This window comes from Podarcis pityusensis, assembly GCF_964106645.2.
Source record: "Podarcis pityusensis genome assembly, chromosome: 11".
Taxonomy (NCBI): domain Eukaryota; kingdom Metazoa; phylum Chordata; class Lepidosauria; order Squamata; family Lacertidae; genus Podarcis; species Podarcis pityusensis.
This window is the reverse complement of record NC_138036.1, coordinates 44,092,152-44,117,937: the sequence shown is the minus strand read 5'-3', so window position 1 is coordinate 44,117,937 and position 25,786 is coordinate 44,092,152. Positions and strand designations below refer to the sequence as shown.

General features: G+C 40.5%; 1 protein-coding gene across 2 annotated transcripts in view; it reads right to left on the bottom strand.

The window, feature by feature from the left end:
- Positions 1-25,774, bottom strand: part of COMMD10 (COMM domain containing 10) — a 57,615-nt gene extending 31,841 nt beyond the window's left edge. The window contains exons 1-5 of one of the 2 annotated variants that reach the window (XM_080973174.1): positions 25,682-25,774; positions 24,084-24,174; positions 22,363-22,473; positions 21,252-21,407; positions 10,528-10,638 (exon numbers count right to left, since the gene is read on the bottom strand). In XM_080973174.1, coding sequence (XP_080829300.1) covers positions 10,528-10,638; positions 21,252-21,407; positions 22,363-22,473; positions 24,084-24,174; positions 25,682-25,716 — 504 coding nt within the window. In that variant the 5' untranslated portion in view covers positions 25,717-25,774. The remainder of the gene's footprint in view (positions 1-10,527; positions 10,639-21,251; positions 21,408-22,362; positions 22,474-24,083; positions 24,175-25,681) is intronic. The other variant, XM_080973175.1, reaches the window with a different exon arrangement.
- Between the last annotated feature and the right edge of the window lie 12 nt (positions 25,775-25,786).

The window sequence follows — 25,786 nt, the reverse complement described above, 5'->3', positions numbered from 1 at the left end:
TAAGAATTTTTTTTTTTACAGATAGTTCAGCAATTCTGCAATATTATTGCTTGGAGTTGACTGTGCTAAGCCAAACATGCAGGCTTCAAGAGATGAGCTTGCAACTGATTTCCTCCAGTCCTTTTTGCGCACAGTGTTCATTTGTGTTTAAGGACATTCCCTTCTGTACCTTTGTGCCGACAACTGTAAGTGTGATGAAGTTAAGTTGTAGAATAGCTGCAGGTGGCAAACTTGTTTGCTGCAAACTGCACAATGGGATCGATGTAAACTGCTGGCCTTGTAACTGATTGAGGTGCTGACCTGTAACTTCAGCTACCTGAAACATGTCTGCAATGGTTGCTGGAACACCGTGACTGCTTATTTGGTCCCTGCTAAGCCTATACAGTGTTTATAACATGCAACAATATGGACTGCAATATTCAGCTTGTCAAACAATACAAGTTTTATGGAGATGAAACCTAATCTTCCAATAATCTGCATTACTGATTTTATGTTTTTACCGCCCACCTTCCCTTCCAAGGACCTCACGATGCCAAGTCACAACAACTCTGAGGGGTAGCTTAGATGAGAATGACTAGCCCAGGGTCACCCAGTGAGTTTCACGACTCCTATTCTTTGCATGTTTGGGTTTCTTCCTCCTCATTTCCCTCAGCCCTTGCTTTGTATAACATTCCTGCCTGATGAAGAGCACTGGAGAACTTGAAACCTTGCTGGCTATTTTGTGACATTTGGTTGGTCCCAATGAAGGGACTGCGGATTTGGGTGGTGGTGGTTTTTTAAAACTTATGAACAGATGCAGATGCCTTTGTTTATATGCCTGGGAGACAACATACTGAGTGGAATATACAGTGGTACCTTGGGTTAAATAATTCATTCTGGAGGTCTGATCTTAACCTGAAACTGTTCTTAACCTGAAGCACCACTTTAGCTAATGGGGCCTCCTGCTGCCGCCATGCCACCGGAGCACGATTTCTGTTGTTATCCTGAAGCAAAGTTCTTAACCTGAAGCACTATTTCTGGGTTAGCGGAGTCTGTAACCTGAAGCATATGTAACCTGAAGCATATGTAACCCAAGTTACCACTGTATAGCCAGAGATTATTTTCTACCACCTGAACTGGGATTCTGCATCCTATGTTGGAAGCCGCCCAGAGTGGCTAGGGAAGCCCAGCCAGATGGGCGGGGTATAAATAAATTATTATTATTATCATCATTATTACTACTACTACTACTACTGAGGGATTACATGCCCTCCAATGACCAATACTACACAATTTGGCTTCAGATGACTTTTACCTAGTGTACTACCCACAATTAATCTCCAGCTTTGCTAATATAAATACTGCCATATTTTACTTTGCAGCTGCTTCCTGCCTAACCAGAAACATGCACGTTTTTGCTCAAAGCATTAGACAGAGCTGGGTAACAACTAGCCTTTAGGTTTTTCCAAATGGGGATCAGCCATTGTTTTGTCATCTTAGAATATTAGGTATTACTGAATACCTGCAACTACCCAGCAGGGATTAATTCAGCCTGCAATCTTCTTTGTCAGGCTGAATTGAAATGAAGACCTCAAGGCTTCAACATCCAACCTAATTTCTGCACTAACTCCATTCCCAGGGTCCCCAACTGTTGCTACGTGCAACTTCTAGCCTGCTCATTGCTTTGTGGGATTATCGGGACTAATAAAGGTACCGCCCAATGTTCTTATGAACAAGTATGAATACATTTGCTAGTTTAAAATTCTGTCTACTAGATCATGAGACCAGTTCAGATTAACCAGCCTCCTCAATAACACCCTTTCGTATCAAGTTTTTAATCCCTTCCAACACAGCTTCTCTAATTTCGAACAGTAAACAACATAGCTTCTGATCTGCAGGTATCACATACTGTTCAGTTTAATTTTAAGAACAAAAGCCAAGTTTCCCCTCACACTGGTGCTCTGATGTGGCTGAAACTGTGTTTGTCCTGCAGCAGCAGCAGCACTTGACTGAGGAGGGATGTGTCCCTCAACTATACATTCAATGCATCAAATACACGTCTGCCAAGAATAGGAGTGCCATGAAGAACGATACAGAACTCTTCTAGGTGCACGAGAGGAGCAAAAGGTCGCTTTTTACAGGTAAACAATCACACTGGGGAATCTGATTCTTCAGCTACTAAGCCAAAATTATGATTGGTGTGCTCAATGGCATAAATCAATGCAAAGAAACCAATTCAGGTAATATAGAAATTCCTGAGCTAATATTCAGCATTCATTCCATATCCTTTGGTAACCTTGCAGCTGTAGCAAAAAATATTAACAGCAAACTTAAAAAAAAAAATGCAAGGTGTGTGACTAATCCTGTCCACACTCAAAATAATAACACCAGGTACTATAACTATGTGTGATTTCTAGTTAGTCTGACTACGATGATATACTTCAGCAAAATGTCCTCTCTTTTTTACAATTAGTACATTGAACCAGCTTAGCAGGATATCCTGTATAACTTGCAAGGTACTGCGAAGGCCTACAGTGAAAATGTACTCTCACTAAAAACACTGACTTTGCTGAAGTAACCGTTTTCAACCAGCTTGCTTTATAACTCGCCGTCTGCTTTATAGTGGAACTTCCCTGCACCACACCCGCTTTTATTGGAAAGGCATTAGATGCTTTCTCAATCAGATGGTCTCTAGTCTCATCTGCCACATATCTGAAGCATGTTTCCTTGCTTCAGGGATCACTTATCATTATCTGCAAACAAGAGTTTGCAAAAGTCCAGATCCAAACTGAAAACGTAATTGGCTTTAAAAAAAAATGTTGCAATAAGGTTCCGTGGCAAAAGAGGCATCCTAATCACCAATGTGCAATAGCCAATATGCAAGGCAAGAATAAGTCACAAACAGTACAGAAGTAACCATGAAAGCAGAACTGAGCGACAAGCACCTAGGCTTAAGGGAAAATCCCATTGCTACTTCCCGCTTCTATTTATAGTCTGCTTTCACTCATATTCCCAGCTGTTCTAAAAAGTTACACTCCCTACAAAATCACTACACAGCATCACTGGTATCTCAGGGGAACGGCAGAGAAAGATCAAAGCAGTTTGGGGGCTGCAATAAGATTTGAAGATTGTACCAAAACAGTCACTTCTACATACAAAGTGTGTGTTTGTGCGTGCACACACACACACACACACCCCACTTTAAGACCTCTGCATTTTATAAGAAACGAACTGAAGATTCAGAAATTGCCAAGAACAACCTAAAGCCTAACACTGTCAGTGCTGCTGGCTGCAATAATCACATCTTCCCACCTTGTAGGTACCCATGCATTTTCTGAAATTCCAAGATTTATGAGGATATGCGTTGTCTGCCCTCCTTGAAAGGAAAGAAAAGGCAAATTTCCAGCAGAGATGGGGCAGAGAGCACAGATATAGGATACGGATAAAATTATACTTCCTGGTGTGCACTACTGGTTTAAAAAGGCTGTCGACAGGTATGGCAAAGTTAGCAAGCTGAAACGTTTTCAGAAGGCAGAACCCTGTGGACAGACTTGAAAGGGCCAATATAGCATTTGATTAGAACAGACTGGAAAAAAAGTTTTCAGTTTGAAAAGAACAGTAATTTTAGTTTATAAATCTCAGCGGCATGTTTATGCTTTGATTTTTATCAGGCTGCTATAAAGCAGGGCTAGATAAGAGTCCACAAGAGAAAGAAATCATAAAATAAATCTACAGCAAGTTTGTATTTTACATTTCAGTATCATTTGATTTTGCTTAAATTAAAGATTGTCAAGAAGATTCTGTAAATTCCTTTAATAGGTTTATTTTGCACAATCACACTTTTCAAAGGAAAGAATTTGTGTGGGAGTCCACTGAAATGCATCAAATCGCACAGCGTGGTGGATTTCATCTTCTGGCAGGTTTCACTAGATACATGTTTTAGGAGGCAACATGACCAATACAGACTACAGCTACTACTATTTTTTTTTTAAAGAATGTAACAGATACTGTAATTCACATAATCAAAAAGAGTCTTGAGGCACCTTAAAGACGAACACAATTATGAGTTTTCAGGGTGCCACAAAACTCTTCATACATTTTGCTTCAACAGACAGCTTTCCCTCTAGAAGATATTCACGTAGTGATATAGGGATCACACAACAGCACCTCCTCCTCTCTGCAACTATTTGTGCACCCTGAAAATTTGCTGGGGGGGCACTAGGGGTGTCTGTGGGAGCTGCCAGAGAACAGGATGGTACTGTCTCATTGCAAGAGTTAAAGTCACAATGTTGGATTCTGTCCAGGCCTTCTCAGTGATGGCGCCCGCCCTGTGGAACACCCTCCCATCAGATGTCAAGGAAATAAACAACTATCTGACTTTTAGAAGACATCTGAAGGCAGCCCTATTTAGGCAAGTTTTTAATGTCTGATGTTTTATTGTATTTTTAACACTTTGTTGAAAGCCACCCAGAGTGGCTGGGGAAACCCAGCCGGATGGGCGGGGTATAAATAATAAATTACTATTATTATTTATTATGTCCACAGTTACTCTTCATATTTTCAAAAGAGATGAAAATTTACGTAGGATGAACAGAAGAGTACAATTAATCAATGGATACAGATCTCATTTTTTTGCTGTTCAAAATGTAGAAAATCTAAAGGGCTCAAATCTGGAAAATTTGCTGCCACTGGAATTAACAAAGGTCTAACGCAGTGCTGCTCTGGTTCTCCAGAAACGGCTTAGTCATGCTGGCCACATGACCTGGAAGCTGTATGCCGGCTCCCTCGGCCAATAAAGCAAGATGAGCGCTGCAACCCCAGAGTCGGCCACAACTGGACCTAATGGTCAGGGGTCCCTTTACCTTTACCTTTACCTAACGTAGCCATTATTCATTTGTTGTCAAACTGATGTTGCAGGATGGTACGAATAAATCTAAAGTACATGGAAGTTGTTGGGGGGGGGGGGGAGCAGCATTCGGTTCACCAGGTTTTAGAAGAGAAAGGCTTACTTCCAGGATTTTACACAGCCTTTACTTTACACATTCCTCTTTTTTGAGGGGGGGCAGGACATTCAAAGCCTTTTACAGCACAGTTCAATAGATGTCTACTCTGACGGAAGTCAGAAGGAAAGATAAACAGGACTCACTACCAGGGAAGCAGGCATACAACTGCAACTTTATGTGACCAAAATCCTGAAATGACATTTAGTAGTCCACTTAATACGTGCTGTGTCAGCATAGCTCTTTTATTTACATGCAGGATACAATGAACTACAGTGGTACCTCTGGTTATGGATTTAATTCATTTCAGGGTGCCATGCGCACCCTGTAAAACCCGTAACTAGAGGTGCTGCTTCTGCGCACACTTACGGCGCAGCCATAACCCAAAGATTCTGCAACCTGGAGGTTACGCAATATTCTAATAGCCATTAAGAAGCAGGAGGGGGTTTATTGTTCATGTTTTTATTATATGTTTTGTGTTTTTATGTTGTGAACCTCCCCAAGATCTACAGATGAAGGACGGTAAACAAATTTAATAATCAATCAATCAATATCTCTTTGCAGACTTCCAGTATAATAGTCAATTGATCCACACTATCCATCCATCCATAGTTTAAAAGCTTAAAAAGAACTTTCAAAATATATGTTCGGTTGAAATAGTGGCAACTGAGGAAATAAACACAGTCATTACGACAAAAAGTTAAGACTGCAATCCTATGCACACTTTCACAGAAGTATGTTCCATTTAACACAGTGGGGCTTTCTTCCAAGCAAACATGCACCAAATTGCACTGAAAGGAAAAATTTATGGCACAGTAACAACAGTAAGCGGGAATGAAGGGAGACGCTTAAAAAAAAAAAAAAAAAAAGGAAAGAAGAGCCAGTAAGATACATTTTGCAAAGACAATGTTTCTCATCCAGAGTGTTTCCAATTTGAAACTCTTCCCACAAATAGTGCACCCTCTGCAAACAGAATCTAATCCAATTTTTTTGTAAAATAAATTATCCTTTGTTGTCAAGGCGATTTCATGGCAGCACCCTGGGAAGACGGATTAAATATAAACTCAAAGCAAAATGGAATTTTTATTTTATGATAAATATAATCTACCAGAAGTGATTAGATCTGAATTTACCAAAATCTCTCTTCATCAGTTCAGTCACTGCTAAATTTTGGAGAGCCTCCTTTCCCTTACTGTTAGAACACTGTAATCTATAGTGCAAAATATTCCCCAAGAGTCAAAGAGCTCTGACATAACAACACAAATCTCTTAACACTAGAGCATTAACCGTAAGCGGTGAGTCCTCACAGTTTAATCCGTTCATTTCCTTATACTCACTTCGTAAGTGTTGCTTTTTTCTATTTTTCCAGCAAGGAATGTTTTTAAAAACTCTGCGCTTATTTTTTCCAGCAAGCAGACAGATCACACAATAGCAACTGAGCATGCACTGGCAAGAAAACTGTTTCCGCTCCCAACTATTCCAGCACAGGGCAGACTTAAAGAAGAAAGCCATGCTAGACATCATTTTCACCACAGGAAATCAGCACCCCTGTAGAAAGTTGCCAGTCTCCTGGCCATAGCATGAAGTGGAACTAACTGTACAAGTAAGGTGATCGTGGGGCAAGTTCCCATGTCTGTGCTCTACATCAGCAGTGGCCACCAGTGAAGACGGGGAAGGTAATAGCACCGACTCACTTGGCAAGCTGGTGGGAAACTGATCGTAGGGATCAAGCCCACTTTGAAGTGAGAAAGAGAAGGGGCAGAGAGAAGGGGGAAGAAGGAAGGAGACAGACAGCCCTGGAGATGAATGATGATGAATGACGACTATCCAGCACTTCAACAAAAAAAGTTGCACCTTATCAAGTTACACACTTCATTCTCCTCCCATTGATGGAATATGCCTTAAGATGTAGGAACCCGTAAGGAAATGGAATATTAAATTATCTCCGAATAGTCTTTTATTGGAAATTTCTTTTAAAATTATGTGTAGATCGTATCTGACCACATAATGGGATTAAAAGAATGATGGGTTTTACAAGTGGATTTAATATATTCTTCTTTTGTATCTCTGTATCTTGTATTTTATTTTTATTTATTTCTTTTTTGTACATCGCCACAATATTTTTGAATGGTGGGCAGTTTATATATTATTTAATGAAACAAACAAACAAAAAAATCAGTATCCAAAACCCTGCATTTAAAAGCTAACAAAACATAGGGAATCAGTGATTGCACCCATCAGCTCTCAGAATTCAGTACTGCTGCCATGATCCAGATAAGGCCTACATGGGCATAACACAGTTTGGCTTTTCTATTTGTTTCACAAGATTTCTGTTGCCAAAGAGACAAGCTGCTTTTTATACTGAAGAGTGGCTTGTCTCTTCTGCACTGGAAACTTCTGTGGCCAAAAGCAGCACACAAAGTTTCACACTGCAAACTTTCTTCTTTGGTTCCCATACTGAAACAATAAGCAAAAAAGTGGTAATATGCCTCTGTGGCTTCTTTTGAGGAGTCCAAGCTAATAAGAAATCCCTTAGGTATGTAGACCACTGGGATTCCTTAAAAAGGGGCAATAAGGCTTCCACGGATGAGAAAAGCATTGCACTGATTTAAAAAGCATTAAAATGAGCAGGCAGGTATAACAGAACCGTATTGTTGTATGTAGATTAGAAAGGTAAACACAGTTTCCCACCACAACTAACTTCACAACTAATTCAACAATGTTATTTGAGGGAGGGGAAAAAAGCATTCAATGTGTCAAAGAAACAAAGACACTTGGAAGAGCACTACTGCCCTCTAGCGAGCCAATGTAACACACATTTCGGTCAATAAATAGCTAACCACCAACTACTATTAGTAAAATCAGATTTTGAAGTCGTTGCTTTCCTCAGCAAATAAATAAATAAATAAATAAATAAATAAATGACAGCATAGCTTTAAAAGAGGAAGAGGAAGCTGAGAAGGATTAGAAGAATAAAGGCACAAGTGTTTCATCGCACTTGAAAGCAAGATTTTATACATTCCTCAAAATAAATTCAGAGCATTCATTTAATGAGGGGACATACTTTTACAAAAGGCTCTTCATAGTTCAAGTTTATTTCAGTTGGTTTTTATTAAGATTCAAGATGCAATGTACGCAGAAAGTTATTAATGTCTGCAAACATACGGAGGACTGAAAAACTGCCTGCAAAAGAACAAGTGTATTATATGCCATCAGAGCTCCACGTAGTCAGCCAAAGCTCATGGTTGCCACAGATCCTACCCTTCTCCCAAGGAGGGGGGGTGCCTGCCCAAGATCACGTGGACCATCTCTCAAGAGTCCACATGACTGCAAAGTCAAGACTGCACATTCGCCTCAAACAGGCAAGAGGAACAGGGTGTATGTTGTTACCATAGCACTAAGTCTTCCAAGGGCTCAGAAAGCAGAAAGATGCTTCACTGCTTACCACACCTCTTCTTAAGAGTTCAGTACAAAGGACTGGAAGAGAGGGACCTCTCACTGTGCCTTGGGAAAGGGTGGAGTACAACATACTGCCTCACTCCTTTCTAAGCACATTCGAATCAGCATGACACCTACTGGCTGAGGGAAAGGGCAAGGAAACTTTCCAGAACAATAATAAAAACACTTTATTTTAAAAGGAACTCCTACGTCAAGTGAAACATTTATACAGCAAGAGATTATCTGCTTAACTGGAGGTAAATCTGCAAGTTGGGGCACTATTAATCTAGAATCCTGTTTATAATCCGTATAGGAAAAGTGATAAGGATTACCAGGTCCCATTTCTCTGGGAAGGGAACTCACAGGATCCTTTTAAAATGATGGGCTTGAGCACAAAACGTTACATATCATGCCTCTGCAAGGAGCAAGTTGTACCAGCATCCACTTCAATAGGCTATAAGAGAGCTTTGCAAAGCCACAGGCTGCATTCCAAAATACTGTGTTCCACTTTTTGCTGTGAACGCTCGTAATGGTGAAGGGAAACAGTTGCTAGAGAGGCTATTCTGGAAGAAATCTCCCCACTTCTAACAGGGAGATCACAGAGGATGGCAACAGGCATTTTTCCTAGGATTGGTCCTGTGGCATCCCATAAGGTCAAAAGACGGGACTGTGCTGAGCTCTGGAGTTCAGCATCAGGACGATGCTAAGAACACGCAATATGCCATTCATTTTACGGACGTCCTGCCTATGTGGGTAATGATGGCCGACTATTTTGGGAACGGGTCAGAAAGGACAGAAAAGGAGACAGGAACACCAGTAATGAGCGGTTCTCATTCCCCCAACACAAATTCATCTGCACAGATTGGTACAGTTTATATTTCTAAATTGAAGTTCATTGTAATGGGTATCGACTATTATCTCAAATGTGCTGAGTGCCCTTTAGGATTGTGTAATCTTTGTATTATGGTTAAGATATTGTAGTATTTATTTTATTTATTTGTACTTAACCTTGGAGGCAGTGACACATCCACTCCAGAAGAGGATTTTCCTGGACTCAGAAGTGCCCACTATTGTTCAGCGGCAACTGTTCCCTTTTGGGGCAAGGTGCTCAGTGTGTGTGTGTGTGTGTCCAGTTTCAGGCATGCTTGGAGGACATTGAGTATCTGGATCCTTTTTGGGCTTCAGGCCAATTCAGGGCACTGAAACTGCCTTAGTTGCTATGGCTGACAGCATTTGGGGGGAGGAATGTAAACTTGCTCTTTCTTCTTGACCCCTCAGCAGCTTTCGAGACTACAGACCATGGTATTCTTCTGAAGTAGCTCAAGAAGGTGAGAGTTCTGTGATTCAATCAACAATCAGGGCCGTTCATAATATTTATTAAAAAGTAGCACCTTAGAGACCAACTAGGTTTGTTCTGGGTATAAGCTTTCGTTGTGCATGCACACTTCTTCAGATACCTAGTAGGATAGGTGAATTGTACAGGGTTCTTAATTCTAAGACCCTTAGGTATAATGTCCTTAGGTTCTTGCATTTAGTCAGAAAGGAGATATCAGTCTGTACACCTGTGCAAATTTCTTTGTGAGGTTGATGGACTTACCTGAAGACGTGTGCATGCACACAAAAGCTTATACCCAGAACAAACTTAGTTGGTCTCTAAGGTGCTACTGGACAATTTTTAATTTTTTTTTATATATTTTGACTGTGTCAGACCAACACAGCTACCTACCTGAATTTATTAAAAGGGTATTTTGAACTGCTGCAACAGTTGAGTTGGATGGTTAAGGGTATACTCTTTAGATTTACTGGTGATCTGAAAATGGCAATTTAAATAAATATTATGTGTAACGGTTTTGAAGCATCTTTCACCTTAATGATCCAAAGAAAGCCCTGATACAGTAATTCACTACAAAAACAAGAGAAGAGTTTCCCTGCATGGCACACATATAAGAATCATGAAACCCAGATCATTCAGCAGGGCAATGATACCTCAGCAGCTCTACACACCAAGGCCTATTTAAATTTGTTACCTATATTTGATATCTGAAAACTGGAGCCAGCTGAATCATCACCAGCAGCAATGCAGCAATGGATATGAGTTGAGGCTTCTTACCTTTGAATCTTCATTGTTCATTCCAAGTTCTAAAACAGCTTGAGGAGATTTTTGTTTTGCTTGGGTTGATTGAGCCATCTGAAGGTTAAGCTGCCATCCAACAGACTCAAGCTAGGAAACACAAATGCAAATTAAAATAAGATGCGCCACAACCACCCAGGTAAATCAATGTTTTAGCTTTCAGGGCTGATCCTAAGCAAACACCGACAGCCTACAGACTGCAAGAAACACACTTCTAGAAACTTTACTCAGTTCTTCCTTAACCTAAAGCCTGGGTCGTTTTCACTGCAATTATATGAAGTAACAGATAAGGCTTATTCCAGGACAATCACCCTATTCATGAGGATAGACTTCAAGCACCCTAAAAGTATGCAATTGTGATTAAAACCACAAACCACAAATGATGTTTGCTAGTTCCTAGTTCTCAAAGGTATTAACTGTGAGAGCTGCAAAGATAAAAAGTGCCTGTGCTGGAGAGGTTACAATGTGAAAACAGGGCCTTCTCAAATCAGCCAAACTGCTCCCTATGTGCATTCAGTCAAAGCTACTGGCTTCTAGCAATGAGGTGCACGCTGTTGGTGCTGTGGTCTAAACCACTGAGACTCTTGGGCTTGCTGACTGGAAGGTCGGCTGTTCAAATCCATATGATGGAGTAAGCTCCTGTTGCTCTGTCCCAGCTTCTGCCAAGCTAGCAGTTCGAAAGCACACCAGTGCAAGTAGATAAATAGGTACTACTGTGGTGGGAAGGTAAACAGCATTTCTGTGCGCTCTGGCACTTGTCACGGTGTCACGGTGTCCTGTTGCACCAAAATCCGTTTAGTCATGACCCGGAAAGCTGTCTGTGGACAAACGCCGGCTCCCTCAGCCTGAAAGCTAGATGAGCGCTGCAACCCCATAGTCACTTTGACTGGATTTAACTGTCCAGGGGTCCTTTACCTTTTCCTTTATTCTAGCAACGAAAATATATTTATAGATCCCTGACTTGTCAGCTATTTTTTGGTTTGCAGGGCTAAGAGCATGAGATTCAAAAGCCGTTTCCTTGAGCATATAAAAATGCAAGCCTGAAGGCAAAGTTGCAAACTTTTACCGGTTTTTAAACCCAGGGATTTTTCCGTATTCTATTTCCAAACATTTTTGTAAGCAAGTATCACATGGCAAACACCACTGTCATGTTTACAGGAAACAAAAACTTCCAGGATTCATAGAGAGATATATATAGATATACATGATATAGATATAGACCTATTTAAAAGGGAGGGAAAACTGGTATTATTTGCTGGGCCATATTTACTGTTTCCATCAAGTGCTATAAAGTTGAAAAGGGAGATTTTTATTCTCTGGGTGAGTATGAATAAAACAGAAACAGTAAGCCAGAGTATGTGGGTAGAGAATTCTGGATTCCCATTACAATATTAACCATCCCTTAGACAATTTTGATTATGTGAGCAAGTGGTACTACTGGTAGCTGCAAACAGTATTTTCCTAAATGAGTTACCATAATCTCTCAGAATCTGTTTGGCCCCAGAGGATCCTGGGTCATTGTCTAAAAGGCAACTGGGTCCTCATAGCCATACTGTTCCAAAATTCTATTTTTATGTAAATACTTGAAAGCCAGGCTTTTTATAAATGTTTTCATTCATATATCACATTTATTTAGATGCGCGACTTCCACAGGGGGAAATCAAACAGGAACACCATATGGTGTACCAGTTTAAATACTGTAAATCAGGATATTTAAAGCTTCAACTTTGCTAAAAGTTTGAGATAGAATTGATAACTTTTTTTTTTAAGCTGGGCTTAGACTTTCAGTGAAAAGTTACCAGTGTAGCCCTGGGGCTTCCACTATATGAGAAATAAAACATTTGACCTTATTAATGTTAATATATCTCTGTTTTACAAGTATAGTTGTCTCCTATGGAAATGAGGAGATGAAAGATGGAATGTTCTTGTCAGAACAAAGACTTAATACACAGGTATTAGTGTCACATAATCATTTTTCCATCCTGGTTTTAGTGATCTTAAAACATGTTTCATTTCTGACACACAAGCCACAAGATATCTTGCTCACATGTCATTGTAAACCATAATGAAAGTTTATAATGAATGCACAGATATTGGCTGCTTTGCTCACAGAAGAAACAAGCCATGGTCCCTGAGTTAACATTATGTCCAACCCAGAGACCATGGTTTGTTTTGCTCCAAAAAACCCACATCTATAGCCAAGGTTTTTTATTCACTTACTGACTCTGTGGTTTGAGGAGGTTTAAAGAGTTGTTGTTTTATGAATATTTTGCTGTGAATCACCCCAAGGTCCCTTGGTGGAAGAGAAATTCATAAATACAAATAACAACAACAATTCCTTTTGTGGCATAAACAATTCCACACGTTTATCAGCCATTTCAGAAGCTCTTCGACTGCATCATGCTGGCTCCCTTTTCTACCATCCCCAACTCATGAAATGTGATGTTGTGTCAATATAGTGGTACCTCGGGTTACATACGCTTCATGTTACATATGCTTCATGTTACAGACTCCGCTAACCCAGAAATAGTACCTCGGGTTAAGAACTTTGCTTCAGGATGAGAACAGAAATTGTGCTCCGGCGGTGTGGCAGCAGCAGGAGGCCCCATTAACTAAAGTGCTGCTTCAGGTTGAGAACAGTTTCAGGTTAATAACGGACCTCCGGAACAAATTAAGTACTTAACCTGAGGTACCACTGTACACCATGCGAGCATTGCTGTGCATGGAACACAGGTTTTCCTCACAACTACACTTTCTTTGACGTATGGTTATTTTACCACAGTAGCATTGAAAACTATTAGAAAAAATATATATTCAGATTTAATGCACACTTTAAAAAATATCAGAGAACCACAGAAGCACTGGAACAATCACAAATTACACTGCAGATTAACGGAGTAAGCAAGCAAAGGAAAATACAAGTAACCTTTTCATAGATTGGATGGTCTGATTTTCCAGCGCAATTCAAGTGGAGTTTTCACCCCACATTTCTAGAAATACAGCTATGCTTTCAAAATCTTTGATTAATGTACCATATGCTGCCTGGGGCTTCAGAATGGCTTACCTATTTATTTTATTGAAAGGAAGATTGAATATAATAGAGTCCATCCAATTCTGACTGCTAAGAGTACATGATATATGATCGCAATAAAATGGGACAAGGCATATAGGCATAGAGAAGTGGGTTACTTAACACATGCTGAGAATTAAGGAACCCTCCAAGTAAGCAAAATTATTTTTTACAGAGATTTGCTTTTGAAAATATGTTATACAACAATATATTGTTACATACAGCAGGTCTCTTACCAAACACAAGTTTTAAGGCTGGGGTTTTATTTTTTGAATGTGTGCGTGCAAAATTATCACACCTAATATGTAGAATTACACAGTTCAAAATCATTTCCCAGAAGCAATAACTTATCAGACAGTGGATAACCTTCAGTATTACATTAGAATGGGAGAGGGCTGACTTCATTCTTGAGGGGTCTATGTCCCTCCCTGCTTTAAAGACTCCCCATGGTCCACCAATGTGTTTCGAATTTACACAACAAAAACCAATGCACACACACATACACAATCTCTTTAACAGCCAATGTATTCCAACCATACACTCTTAAGAACAAGGTATTTGCAAGATCAGACCAAATTCTACATAGTTCTCTTTGGAGGAATCCCAACACCGACAGAGACTATGCAGCTCAGTAGAAACTGGCCAGCAGGCTGCTTTCTGCAAGTACCATCATCATCATCATCAACATCATCATTATATTTATACCTTGCCTTCTTCCCTGCCAGGACTCAAGATTGCTTACAGATAAAATCAAGAACTGCTCAAAACGAAAACAATAATTAAAAAGCAATTAAACATTGATAGAATTAAAACTATATACATATGCAGTGAGTAACCCTTCATTAAGCAACGGCACTCTTTAATGAGGGCACTGCATAACCTCACAGTATCTAAATTAAAGGTGCTTGAAAAATCTGGGACCCTACTAACATATATAACGGATGACAAAACAGTTTTATGCAAACTTGTACAAAGTCATAAAAACAACTGACTAGAAAGATGAGAATATATATATACACACACACCCTTTCCTTCCTTCAACAGCCTGTGCCATGAACCATTTTCACTGCCGCAGTTCGCACAATATTTTGTTTTATTTAGGAACAACATCCCACCACTTCCGCAGATAACCTCAACCAACAGTGCAGCGCAGCAGCTAAAAGAATGAACTGCGAATCAGTCTCTGCTTTGAATCTTATCTCTGCCTTAGGCCACCCCATCTCGCTCTGCCTTCATTTCCCCAACTACGCTATGAGGGATAGTAATATCAACCTATTTTACAGGGTTGCCATAAAGAATACAACTGTTAGAGCTTTCCCTGAACACTTGAAAGCTACTTCCAGTTCAGCAAGCATTTTTTGTGAACTGGGAACCCTAAATACTAATTACGGGCACCCACGTTTTGCATCGGGGTACCCTATACCAACACACTTTATAGTCACATTCTTGGCCTACACAGTCCTCTTTTTGATATACAAATTTCAATCCAGTTTACATATTCCTCCCAATCCCATCCCCCCAAAAACCTGACAGAGTACAGCAGTGGCTCAAACTAGAAAAACCTGCATTTGTTTCTTCTTAAATAGCAGGCATAGTGGAGGGGGGGTTAGGGTTAATTCCTCCCTCAGGATCCTGATGAGAATCCCTTCCTCTAGGTGCTATTTGACCTTGGATGGAAGCTGATATTGGCAGAAACGCTTGTTTCCAGCACCGAAAAGTCACTTGCATAAATTTCTTATTTGTGCTCCAATTTTAAGCTAAGGAATCTGCACATGAAGGATTCATGCTCCCGAGAGGCGGGAACAGGTGAAGAGACTGGGGAGTGAGAAAGAGACTGTAGACAGGTTAGATGATGCATTTAAAAATGAACTTAATGTGATTTATAACAGTGTTAAAACAGCCTCTGTAGTAATGACAAAGGTGACAAAGCCCAACATCGTTTTAGGAATCAAGCTAAAAAGAGGAAGATAAGCATCATTAAACATTAGCGCAGGAGGATCTTTAAACAGACAGTGGCTCTAAGCTCCTGAAAGGAGGACATTGCCAGAAAAAATATGGGAAGCTACAAACCACCTGCTCTTCAGCAAATGTTTCTCGTTTTCAGCAAAAAAGGCTTCTTCCAAAAGAGTCTTCTAAAGGACCTTTCTCACTACTCTATGTCCTATTTTTCTTTTTATTTTCTTTGTTTTCGAAATATTTTTTATTAGTTTTTATAATTACAAAGTGGTAAGAAAAATTCTTTATATAATCAAGCCATGAGATTCTCTGAATCTTGTGACTTTCCCCCATCCCTTACATGGGTCCTAATAACAATTTTTTACCAATCTACATATCAATATATTCTCCATACTTCTCGTAAGTGTAAGTTGTACATAAAACCCGTTACTTTACAAGTGGTTCTTAAAGTCCAGCTTATGTTTAGATTTGCTTACAGTGTTCTCTTGGGGAGATTATTAATTTTTCCCATTCTTTTTTGTATGTCCTATTTTTCAAACACCCGTTAAAACTACTAACCCATATTTAAAGAAAACTCAGCAATGAATTTTTGTCCTTCCTCTAGGAAGGGACTGGCATTCTCTGTGTCAAAAGCATCTCTGGGAACTGGGATACCACTAGAGCCAGTGGCTACATATGCATTAAACACCAATCTTGAAGCATCTCATCTGAGCAGTAGCAAGCTTCTTTCAGACATGGAGCCCAGACTCAAAGTGTTGCAGCTGCTTAAACCAATCACATCACATTTGGTGGCTATGGTGCAGCCAATGGGCCACACAGTACCCCCTTCCTAGGAATGTATAAGGTTTCTTAGTGCCTGGCTACTTGCAACGATGGGCATAGAGAAAGGGAGAGGACTGTAGCCTTGGGATCCAACACATCATCATGTCAAGAAAAGAACTGTGAGCAAATCTGAGCCTCTAAAGCAGTGCTTCCCAATTGGTGATCCTTGAACCCCAGAAGGTTCATGTAAGCCACCCAGGGCTTCACCCTTCACCTAACAAAAACTACCATAGAAATATCAACATTTTCAAAAGTAAGGGGTCCATGGCTTGGCTTTTGAAAAGCAGAGGTCCACAGTACTTAGCTAATTGGGAACCACTGCTATAAAGCATAATATGGGCTGGTTTCATTCACTTAACTTTTGTGGATTTTTGTTTTGTGTGTCAACCTTCAGCAGGTTAGCAGTAGAATCTTGCCAGCATAATATATATATATATAAAAAGTTAAAGCTGTAGAATCATCTTTCGATGAATTTTTCTTCTTTTTTTAAAAAAAGAAAAGATTGCTAACACAGCAATAGTATAAGCACAATGAAAAAAGAGCAACCACAAAGTTATGGCACGGTAATAAATCTCGTATTGATCTCTGTTATAATCAACTATCAGTCAGACCACACCAGTCCCTCATTATGTCATCCCTTGAGCACAAAAGAAAAATAAAACTAAACGTTTATTTTTATATTAGATCTAGCCATGTATCTGGATCTACTTCTAATAGTTCTGCTCCTTCTGGCATTAGCAGTACCCCTAACCAAGCTGTTAATGTGAACACTCATGCTTTGAATTTATTCCAGTTAATTTCAAGGCAGCTTCTAACGCATTGCTTCCAAACAGCTACAGGCAGACAGAGATTTTAATCTATGTTAAATACCTGTACAAGAAGCCATTTGAAGCCAATAACTGCTTCCACCTCCCTCCACCCACCCACGGAACACAAAATGAAGGCAGTGAGAAGTTTTATTGCGGCCAAAGCCAGTGACACTAAACACCACAAGATCAGACAACAAGAAATCAGCAACAACTTCAGAAAAGAAAAAAGGTTACACAAGGGAACTTCGCAGTGTGCCATTCAACAGAAGAGATTTACGCTTCTTAATTACTAAAGTGCAAAATTTAGCCACCTCATATGATATTGAGCTTGAGGAATCTTCCAGGAGGTATTTTCGAAGAATTTCAGGGGAGGATTCCAAATAATATTGAAGGGGTATAAATTTTGATAGAAGCGGTAAAATAAGTTGAACTCGTTCTTCACTATAAAATTCGCAAGATAGAAGAATGTGTGTGACAGATTCTACCTTATTAGACATACAAGGGCAGAGACGCGCATGCATTGGAACCCGCGTGAATTTGCCGTACAGGACTGCTGAGGGCATTGTCTCAAAGCGGGCTCTAGAGAAAGCCCATCTATAGGCTTCGTTAGTGATGTTAGTTAAGTAAGGGGCAGCTGCAAAATTAGGCCAAGCTTTTAAACATCTATACGTCTCCGGGAGTAGGGCGCCTTCTTGTTGTAATTCGATATCATAAAGTCTCCGAGTGATAGTAGCTTTTGCCTTGTTCAGAGTTCCAATAAAAAGATTTTCAGGGTTTAGGCCAATTTGTTTGATCTTGTTAGTAATTTGCATAAGCCAAGGAGAATAGGGAACTGCGGCCAGGAAGCAAGATAATAGACCCTTAGGATTGTAATGGATTTTCAGCCAGAGGGATATTGCTTGTTCCCAGACTTTTAATTCCACTCTGGGCAGTCCTGCCTCTTGCCTTAGGACTGCATTAGGTGTACACTTAGGGGTAGCAAATAATGATCTTAAGAATTTAGATTGTACTGTTTCAAGGGTCTTAAGGTTGGCAGAGGGGCTAATTTGAGAGCCATATAGAAGTTGGGCTAAAGGAAGGCAGTGAGAATAAATATCGTCCTGTGTTCTATCCATACAAATGAGCAAAGGTTCATGTCCATTTAAGTCAGGGGTCAACGACCTAAGGCCCATAGGCCACAAGCGGCCCATGGGGGTTGTTTAACTGGCCCATGGACCCCTGCCGCCCACTCGGTCAGCTTCTGTGCGCCATGCTAAACTGGCATGGAGCAGAGCGGAGACCCCCTTCCGCGATGCTGGCTGGCTTCCCATTGGCTGCAGGAAGTTCCTGCAGCCAATGGGAAGCTGCGCACGCCTCCTCCACGCCAGGAGCAGCACTGGAAATAGCGTTTGCGCATGCGTGCGCACGCACTCCGGCCAACAGCTGCGTCTGCGGGACCGTGAACTGGCCCAAGCCACAAAAACTTTGCCGACCCAATTTAAATTATTGTACCCAATCTTGGAAATACAAATAAAAAAGCAGAGGCATGGTGTGGCGTTTGCCCTCCTAGGTGTGCGACATCATACTGGGTTCATAAGGAAAGGGTTCACTAATTGTAAAATGACTAACCAATGGGAACCCAAGGGGCGGAGTTAATTGTGTATAAGGTTTAAGCACAGAGGTTTTTTTGGAGGAGAAGGAAGTTAGAGTTAGGGTGGTTGCGAAGACCGTCTGGAGTTAGAAGAGACAAAGAGGATAAGTCTGTGGGTTGGGCTAGTCTGATGTGAGAGAGTGAGAGAATTTGTTAAGAGTCAGTCAAACAGTTGAGATAATCAGTCAGAAGGTGTTAGGAAGGTATAGGCCGGTAAAGAAACTACAGTTAAGACAGGAATATTATCTGAGAAACCATAAACTTGTTAATGTTTATAAAATAAACTTGTTTATTTGGTTCACTTTTAACAACTGTCTGGACTCAGTGTTTTACCCGAGAGTAACGGGTTGGTGGCAGCGGGGAAGCGAGTACAGTGGTGGCACAGGGATCAATAGACCATTAAACGTCCAGAGACCCTGTGTGATCGCTACACATGGCATCCTCCTTGTCCCAAAAGATCCCTTTTCACACACCCTTTTGCCCCTAGGCCATGTACGAAGCCTTTGATTGGGGCTTCAAACACTGCCTCTTCAAGCCACTTTCCCATATTCTCCTTCCCACCCCCTTTCCGTGACTCCTGCTTGCCTTTTACCGAACTTGCGTCCTTTATAGTCCTAGGTTTGTTGCATTCAAACCTACACCATTTCTTCTAGCCCCAGCAACCCCAAGCTCCCTTCGCAGCCCCTCCTGTCCTGGCTTATGCAACATGAAGCAAACTAAGGGCTGCTTTACACTCACGAGCATTTCCTATGCAAATACGTGGGGAGCCTAGCATGGCAAAGGCCATCTTGCAGCCAGGCGACACTCACCACGTACAGAGGAGAGATAACTGCATCTGAGCAACACCTGCAATTTCTCAGTGACAAAGGCAACACTTTGCTCAAACATAGGTAGACTACAGGGCACCCAGCCCCCTAAACTTGGTTGTCAGCTCCCTTCTACTGTTTTAGAAAGCTGAGTGGCGGGGGGGGGGGAGTGATACCTCCTCTAAAAAAATTACCAGGGGAGAAGATTTGGCTTGTGGATTTCATTAACGACTCTACTATAATCTGAGCCCTTCCTTTCAAGTTGTCACAAATCATGTTAGTGTATGTGTATGTGTATGTGTATGTGTATGTGTATGTGTATGTGTATGTCTATCACATCGATTCAACCCGGTTCACACATATGGCATTTCCATGCAAGAACAGCTGACATGAGTCCTAAGAGCAGAAACAGCTGATGGAGCCTGCTGCAGATTGGTACTTCTCCCAGGCAATACGAGGGTAGATCTTGTTAAAATAGCACCCAATACTAAAAAAATCCCAAAAAACAAATGTGTCAGAGCGAAGGACGAGCTAACATTCTCCTGCCTTTTCATGTGGCTCTGACCTTCTGCCTCTCTAAAAGTGTGTAGCCTTTCAACCATCTACTGGACTAAGGCAGCTACTCCACGGGATCAATAATAAAAGCTCATAATACAATGTTCCCCTTCCTGCCTTCTTACCTAATGGGGTATGTAAGCGCATTTAAAGAAGCAATCTATCCCACATGTGGCACAGAAGTAAACACAACTCTCTTGATAGAGCACCATTAGAGTAGTTTTTGCTTAAACCTTTCCAAACTCATTTGTCACCTTAATTATGCTCTTAATAGTAACAGAGGTGGTTATTTTTTTTTAATAGTCCCAGGTTTTAATACTCAGTACATTCTAATTTCCTCCCATCTCCCTTATGCATCCATCTCATATGTATGTTTTTTTAATTGTACATGAATGAAAACTGTAAACAATCAGTACAGCGACAACCAATTAAAATAAGATGAGGCACAGCAGAGAATAAGATTCGTGGTGATACAACAGAAACGAATGCTCTGAATATTATTTATTAATGTATTGCGATATTAATAAATGAACAAATAAATAAATAAATAAACGCTCTGATCTTGCTACATGTACGTGTTGCCTTAAGGAAACTTGGGCACACTGCCCAAGTACATTTCACAATTCAACCAGTAACCACATCTACCGATAATAATATGTAATATGTTATTCTTAAATAAATGGTTTCATTGCCTTATTTGAATCATTTAATGCTGTACTCTCTTACACCAGCCAAGTATCTTATTCAACCAACGAGCCAGTCACGTAAACTACTGGATTCTCTACAAGGCATTAATGGGTTCAATGCAAGGTTTGTTGCTGTTTTTTGAACAGAATGTGTCAAACTCTCAAAAATGACTCATGCATATGCATGTCCACACACTAGAATGTTTACATTGCTTCGCTAGCAATAAAATCTAGGTTTTCACTATTAAAATATTTCTTTCAATTTTGGCACACACCTAGTTCTTAGCTTATATGCATCACATTCACCATTTACTGTGTACCTTCTGTCCCAATAAAAAAGTATTTTCTATGTGTTTCTGTAACTGTTACCTTCTGAGGTGACAAAGTCCTCTGTCTGAACTTTTCCACTGTCTCTGGACCTGCAGCAGCCCATGTGGTGGCAAACACTTCTGCTTTGTCATGATCCAGTTTGGAATGCTCCAACTGCTGTTGCAGAACAGTTGGCTTCAAATTGTGATACACAGCCTGCAAAAAAGGAAAGAAAAATAATGCAATACACACACTTCCCTAGCTGATACGCTAGACAACATGCTAAACAACCCAAGTGATGGTAAATAATGAACCGTGTCAAATATTTAAGTCAAGGTAGGTATGTCCAAAATGCCCAACAGCAATGAGGGCACTGGCTGAAGGAAGAACAGAATGTTTTTAACAACAAAATATTTCTGCAACAGAAAGGATACTTTAAAGTTGTAGGAACCCTTGAAATGATTAGCTGCACATTTGTTGCAGGGCAAACAGACTGTCTGGAAAGGCCTTGTACAATTGACACATGATATACAGTACCAGGATAAAATCCTACTTAAGTCAATGTTTAGGATCAGGAGGTTGCATTACTTGTAAACCTATTTACATGCCTAATAGCAGGCTTCCTCAACCTCAGCCCTCCAGATGTTTTTGGCCTTCAACTCCCATGATCCCTAGCTAGCAGGACCAGTGGTCAGTGATGCTGGGAATTGTAGTCTCAAAACATCTGGAGGGCCGAGGTTGAGGAAGCCTGCCTAAAAGGAACAAATTGCATCTCTATTATTTCTTCCTATGCACCCATCCCAGTTAACATATGGGTATATGTTCTTCAGTTCCATGCGCTACAGCACACCATTATATATACCACTGCAAGAACCAGGGAAGACTACATGTGTGACATGTGTGCACACACACACACACACACACACAGGATTCTGAATTACAACCCCAGATAATCCCAATTTAGATCACAATCCTATGCATGTTTTCTTGGAAGGTAGGTTCCATTCTGATCAATGCAGCTTACTCACTAATAAGCATGCAGGTACAGGAATCTTAAAGCACGAAGAAGCAATCCCAAGTGTTTTTAATGATGCAGTACCTTAAAGGAGGAGGATTATCCATTATACTTTGCATCAATTTACTGAAAGTATAGAACTATAATAGAAGATACCTGTTCCAAAATGAATGCAATGGTTTCAAGGACAAGATGGAGATCTTGCTTCTCCACTGAAAAAGCAGCTTGAAGCTTTTCTTCCTCCTCTTCTGTGAAAGTACTCTCAGCCTGAAATAAAAAGATTCCCATTTACCAAAAATTAAGATACTATTTTATTCACTAGATTGATTGGTCTCATGCCTTTTCACAAACAGCATAAATGTCAATTATATTGGCAAAAGCTGTTTTACACTGAGTCAGTCCACTGGTTCACCTAGCTTATTATTATTTATACTGACAGGCAAAATCTCTCCAGAGCTTCAAACAGGAGTCACCATCTTTTATATAGCTCCCTCTCCCATTCCCATCTCTTCCAACCTCATCCTCTGGCTGTCATTGAACTAGGTATGAAATTTACGGCATGTAATGTTCTAAGAGAAAACTTAATGAAAATGATTTCTAGGTGGTACATGACACCAGTCAAGCTTGCAAAAATCTACCATTTGCCCGATAATAAATGTTGGAAATGTAAAGAAATTGAAGGTACATTCTTTCACCTTTGGTGGACGTGCCCAAAGATTAAGGCTTTCTGGGAAATGATATATAATGAACTGAAAAAGGTATCCCAATATACCTTCTTGAAGAAACCAGAGGCCTTTCTCCTGGGCATGGTCGGCCAATTGGTGTCAAAGAAGGATAGAACTTTATTTATGTATGCAACAACAGCAGCAAGGATACTCATCGCAAAATATTGGAAGACACAAGATTTACCCACCCAGGAAGAATGGCAGATGAAGTTGATGGACTATATGGAATTGGCGGAAATGACTGGCAGAATCCGAGACCAGGGAGAAGAGTCGGTGGAAGAAGATTGGAAAAAATTTAAAGATTATTTACAGAAATACTGTAAAATCAATGAATGTTAGAAAAATGTTGGAATGAAGTTACATGGCTTTAGTAGAAATGTTATAAGGAATTAAGTATAAATAGATTAATAGAGTATTAAAGGGAAAAATAAGGTTAGAATGAGTTAAGATAATTATAGGATAGAAAACAGAGGAAGATGGAAAGGAATTGCTGAAATAATTAACAGAAGTGGAATACAAAAAGGGAGGTGTGAGGAGGTCGTGGAAATAAGTGAATGAAAGATGGGATAATGAAATTGTTTGATTTATTTTATTGTTTTTGTTTTGTTTTGCTAGTTTAATGTATTGTATTGTATTGTATTGTATTGTATTGTATTGTATTGTATTGTTGTTTTTTCAGTGTTTAAGTTTTTTGGAAAAGTAATAAATATTATTTTTTTAAAAAATGAACTAGCTTTCAGCCATTTTCCATGAGAGTGGAATAATAATTATTATTGGTGGTAGCAGAAGTAGTAGTAATTAAATTTATATACTACCCTATACCTGCATGTCTCAGGGTGGTTCACAAAATAAAATTGCCTGAAGGAGAGCACAGCAGACCACAGCAGCATTTTTTAACCCCATCAGTCTGCCCGCAAAGCTAAAAAACCTGTGAAGAATCTACTGAATGGTTTTCCCCCCAGGTGTTCCTCCCAGCAGAAAATATTGCCCTTACAGAGCTCTCAAAGGAAAGCTCCCATTGGCAGAGACACTTGGACAAGCAATTGTATTGTACTTTTCTAGAATCTATACTCAAATGTAGCCCATGGATACTACCAGCTTAAGAGATTTCACTGTGCATTGTGCAGTCATTTTCTCTCTGTGTATACAAACCTTTAGGTGTAGCTTCTGAAGGATGCGGGAGAGCAACCGAGAGAACTTTCCTGTGTCTATAGCATTGATGAGGGACACAGCCTTTCGAACACTAGAAAAGGGGAAGAGAGGATGGCAAGAATCAGTTAAAGACAAGGGACTTGGTGGGCACAATAAGTTTTTCTCTGCTCTTTTCTGATGCCAGGAAGAGGTTTAAACAACAATGAAAAGGGCTGCCTACTTTTCCAGGTAAAGTTCCTGAACACACAGTTGTTGCGGGAAAACCTCCCACCAGAGACACAGTTGCTGAAGAAAAGAAAAGAAACAGTCTCCTGATCAGGAATTACCACTTTATTTAAAATGTTTATTGAATATATGGTGGGGGGGGAGGAATTGTATACATTTTAAAACGTGGGCAGAATTAAGATAAATTTAACAGTGTAAATAAGTTTTGATGGATGTAATAATTGAATACTGAATGTCTTAGTTTATACAAAATATGCAGGGATTTATGTCATGCAAAATGAACCATGGAAAGAGAAGAACGGAAGCCACTGATATTTTAAGGTTGTTTAAATGAATATTCTAAAATGTAAAACACCAAATTTAATAAAAATTATAGAAAAAAGAAGAAGGAATTACCACTTTATTCTATGCTCTAGCATTGTATTTCAGCTTCTAGCAACCTGGGAAGCTGGAAATAAAAAATGCTAGAACTGTGAACAAAGGACTGGAAGGGGGGTTATACCCAAGCAGAATTTTACATCTGCTTTTGGGCTGACTAGTTCCTGCTTTTCAACCAGCATACCATCCTCCCTCCTGCCTAAAAGTGTGTGTCGCTGAGCTCATTACTGCGATTCCTTTTTTCTTTGGTTCATTTCTCTACACCATGGGTAGGCAAACTAAGGCCCGGGGGCCAGATCCGGCCCAACTGCCTTCTAAATCCAGCCTGTGGATGGTCCGGGAATCAGCATGTTTTACAAGAGTAGAATGTGTGCTTTTATTTAAAATGCACCTCTGGGTTATTTGTGGGGCATAGAAATTCGTTCATTATTATTTTTCAAAATATAGTCCGGCCCCCCCACAAGCTCTGAGGGACAGTGGACCAGGCTCCTGCTGAAAATGTTTGCTGACCCGTACACACATCACAGGCTTTTCAGCAGCAAATGCTGCTGCTATTGTTGTTTTCCCTACCACTGCACTTCTATGCTAAACGCGGGGGGGGGGGGGATCAGCAATAGGTTTTCTTTGCAGCACAATTTGATGGACTTCTCGGAAACCAAGACCCGCTGAGTTCAGGAGAGTTTGCTCCCCAATAACCGTGTGCGCAACAGCAACCCCGGTTGCCACGGGACTGTTCAGGCACAGGAATACCGGCAAGCCTGCAGCTGCGGAGACCCAGCCTCAGTCCCCCACTAGGTAGGTAACGCTGGTGCAGGTAAAGAAACCTGCACATGCCCAGACACCACTTTGTTTTTATTACTTTAAGCCTTGGCTTTGGAAACCGTTCTAAGCCGCCGCCCCCCCCCCCACTGCCCGTGCCATATTTAAAGGGAGAAACGGGGTTGGCAGCGCCTTTGGCAGACCCACAAGGGAGGAGGCGGCAGAGCAGAGCCTACCTGACGGTTTCCGGAATAACAGTGGGCGCCGCCATCTTGGTCGCTGTCGATCATACTGTCCCCGCCCAGCCAATAGCCAGGCAGCTAAAGCCGAGAGCCAATCCC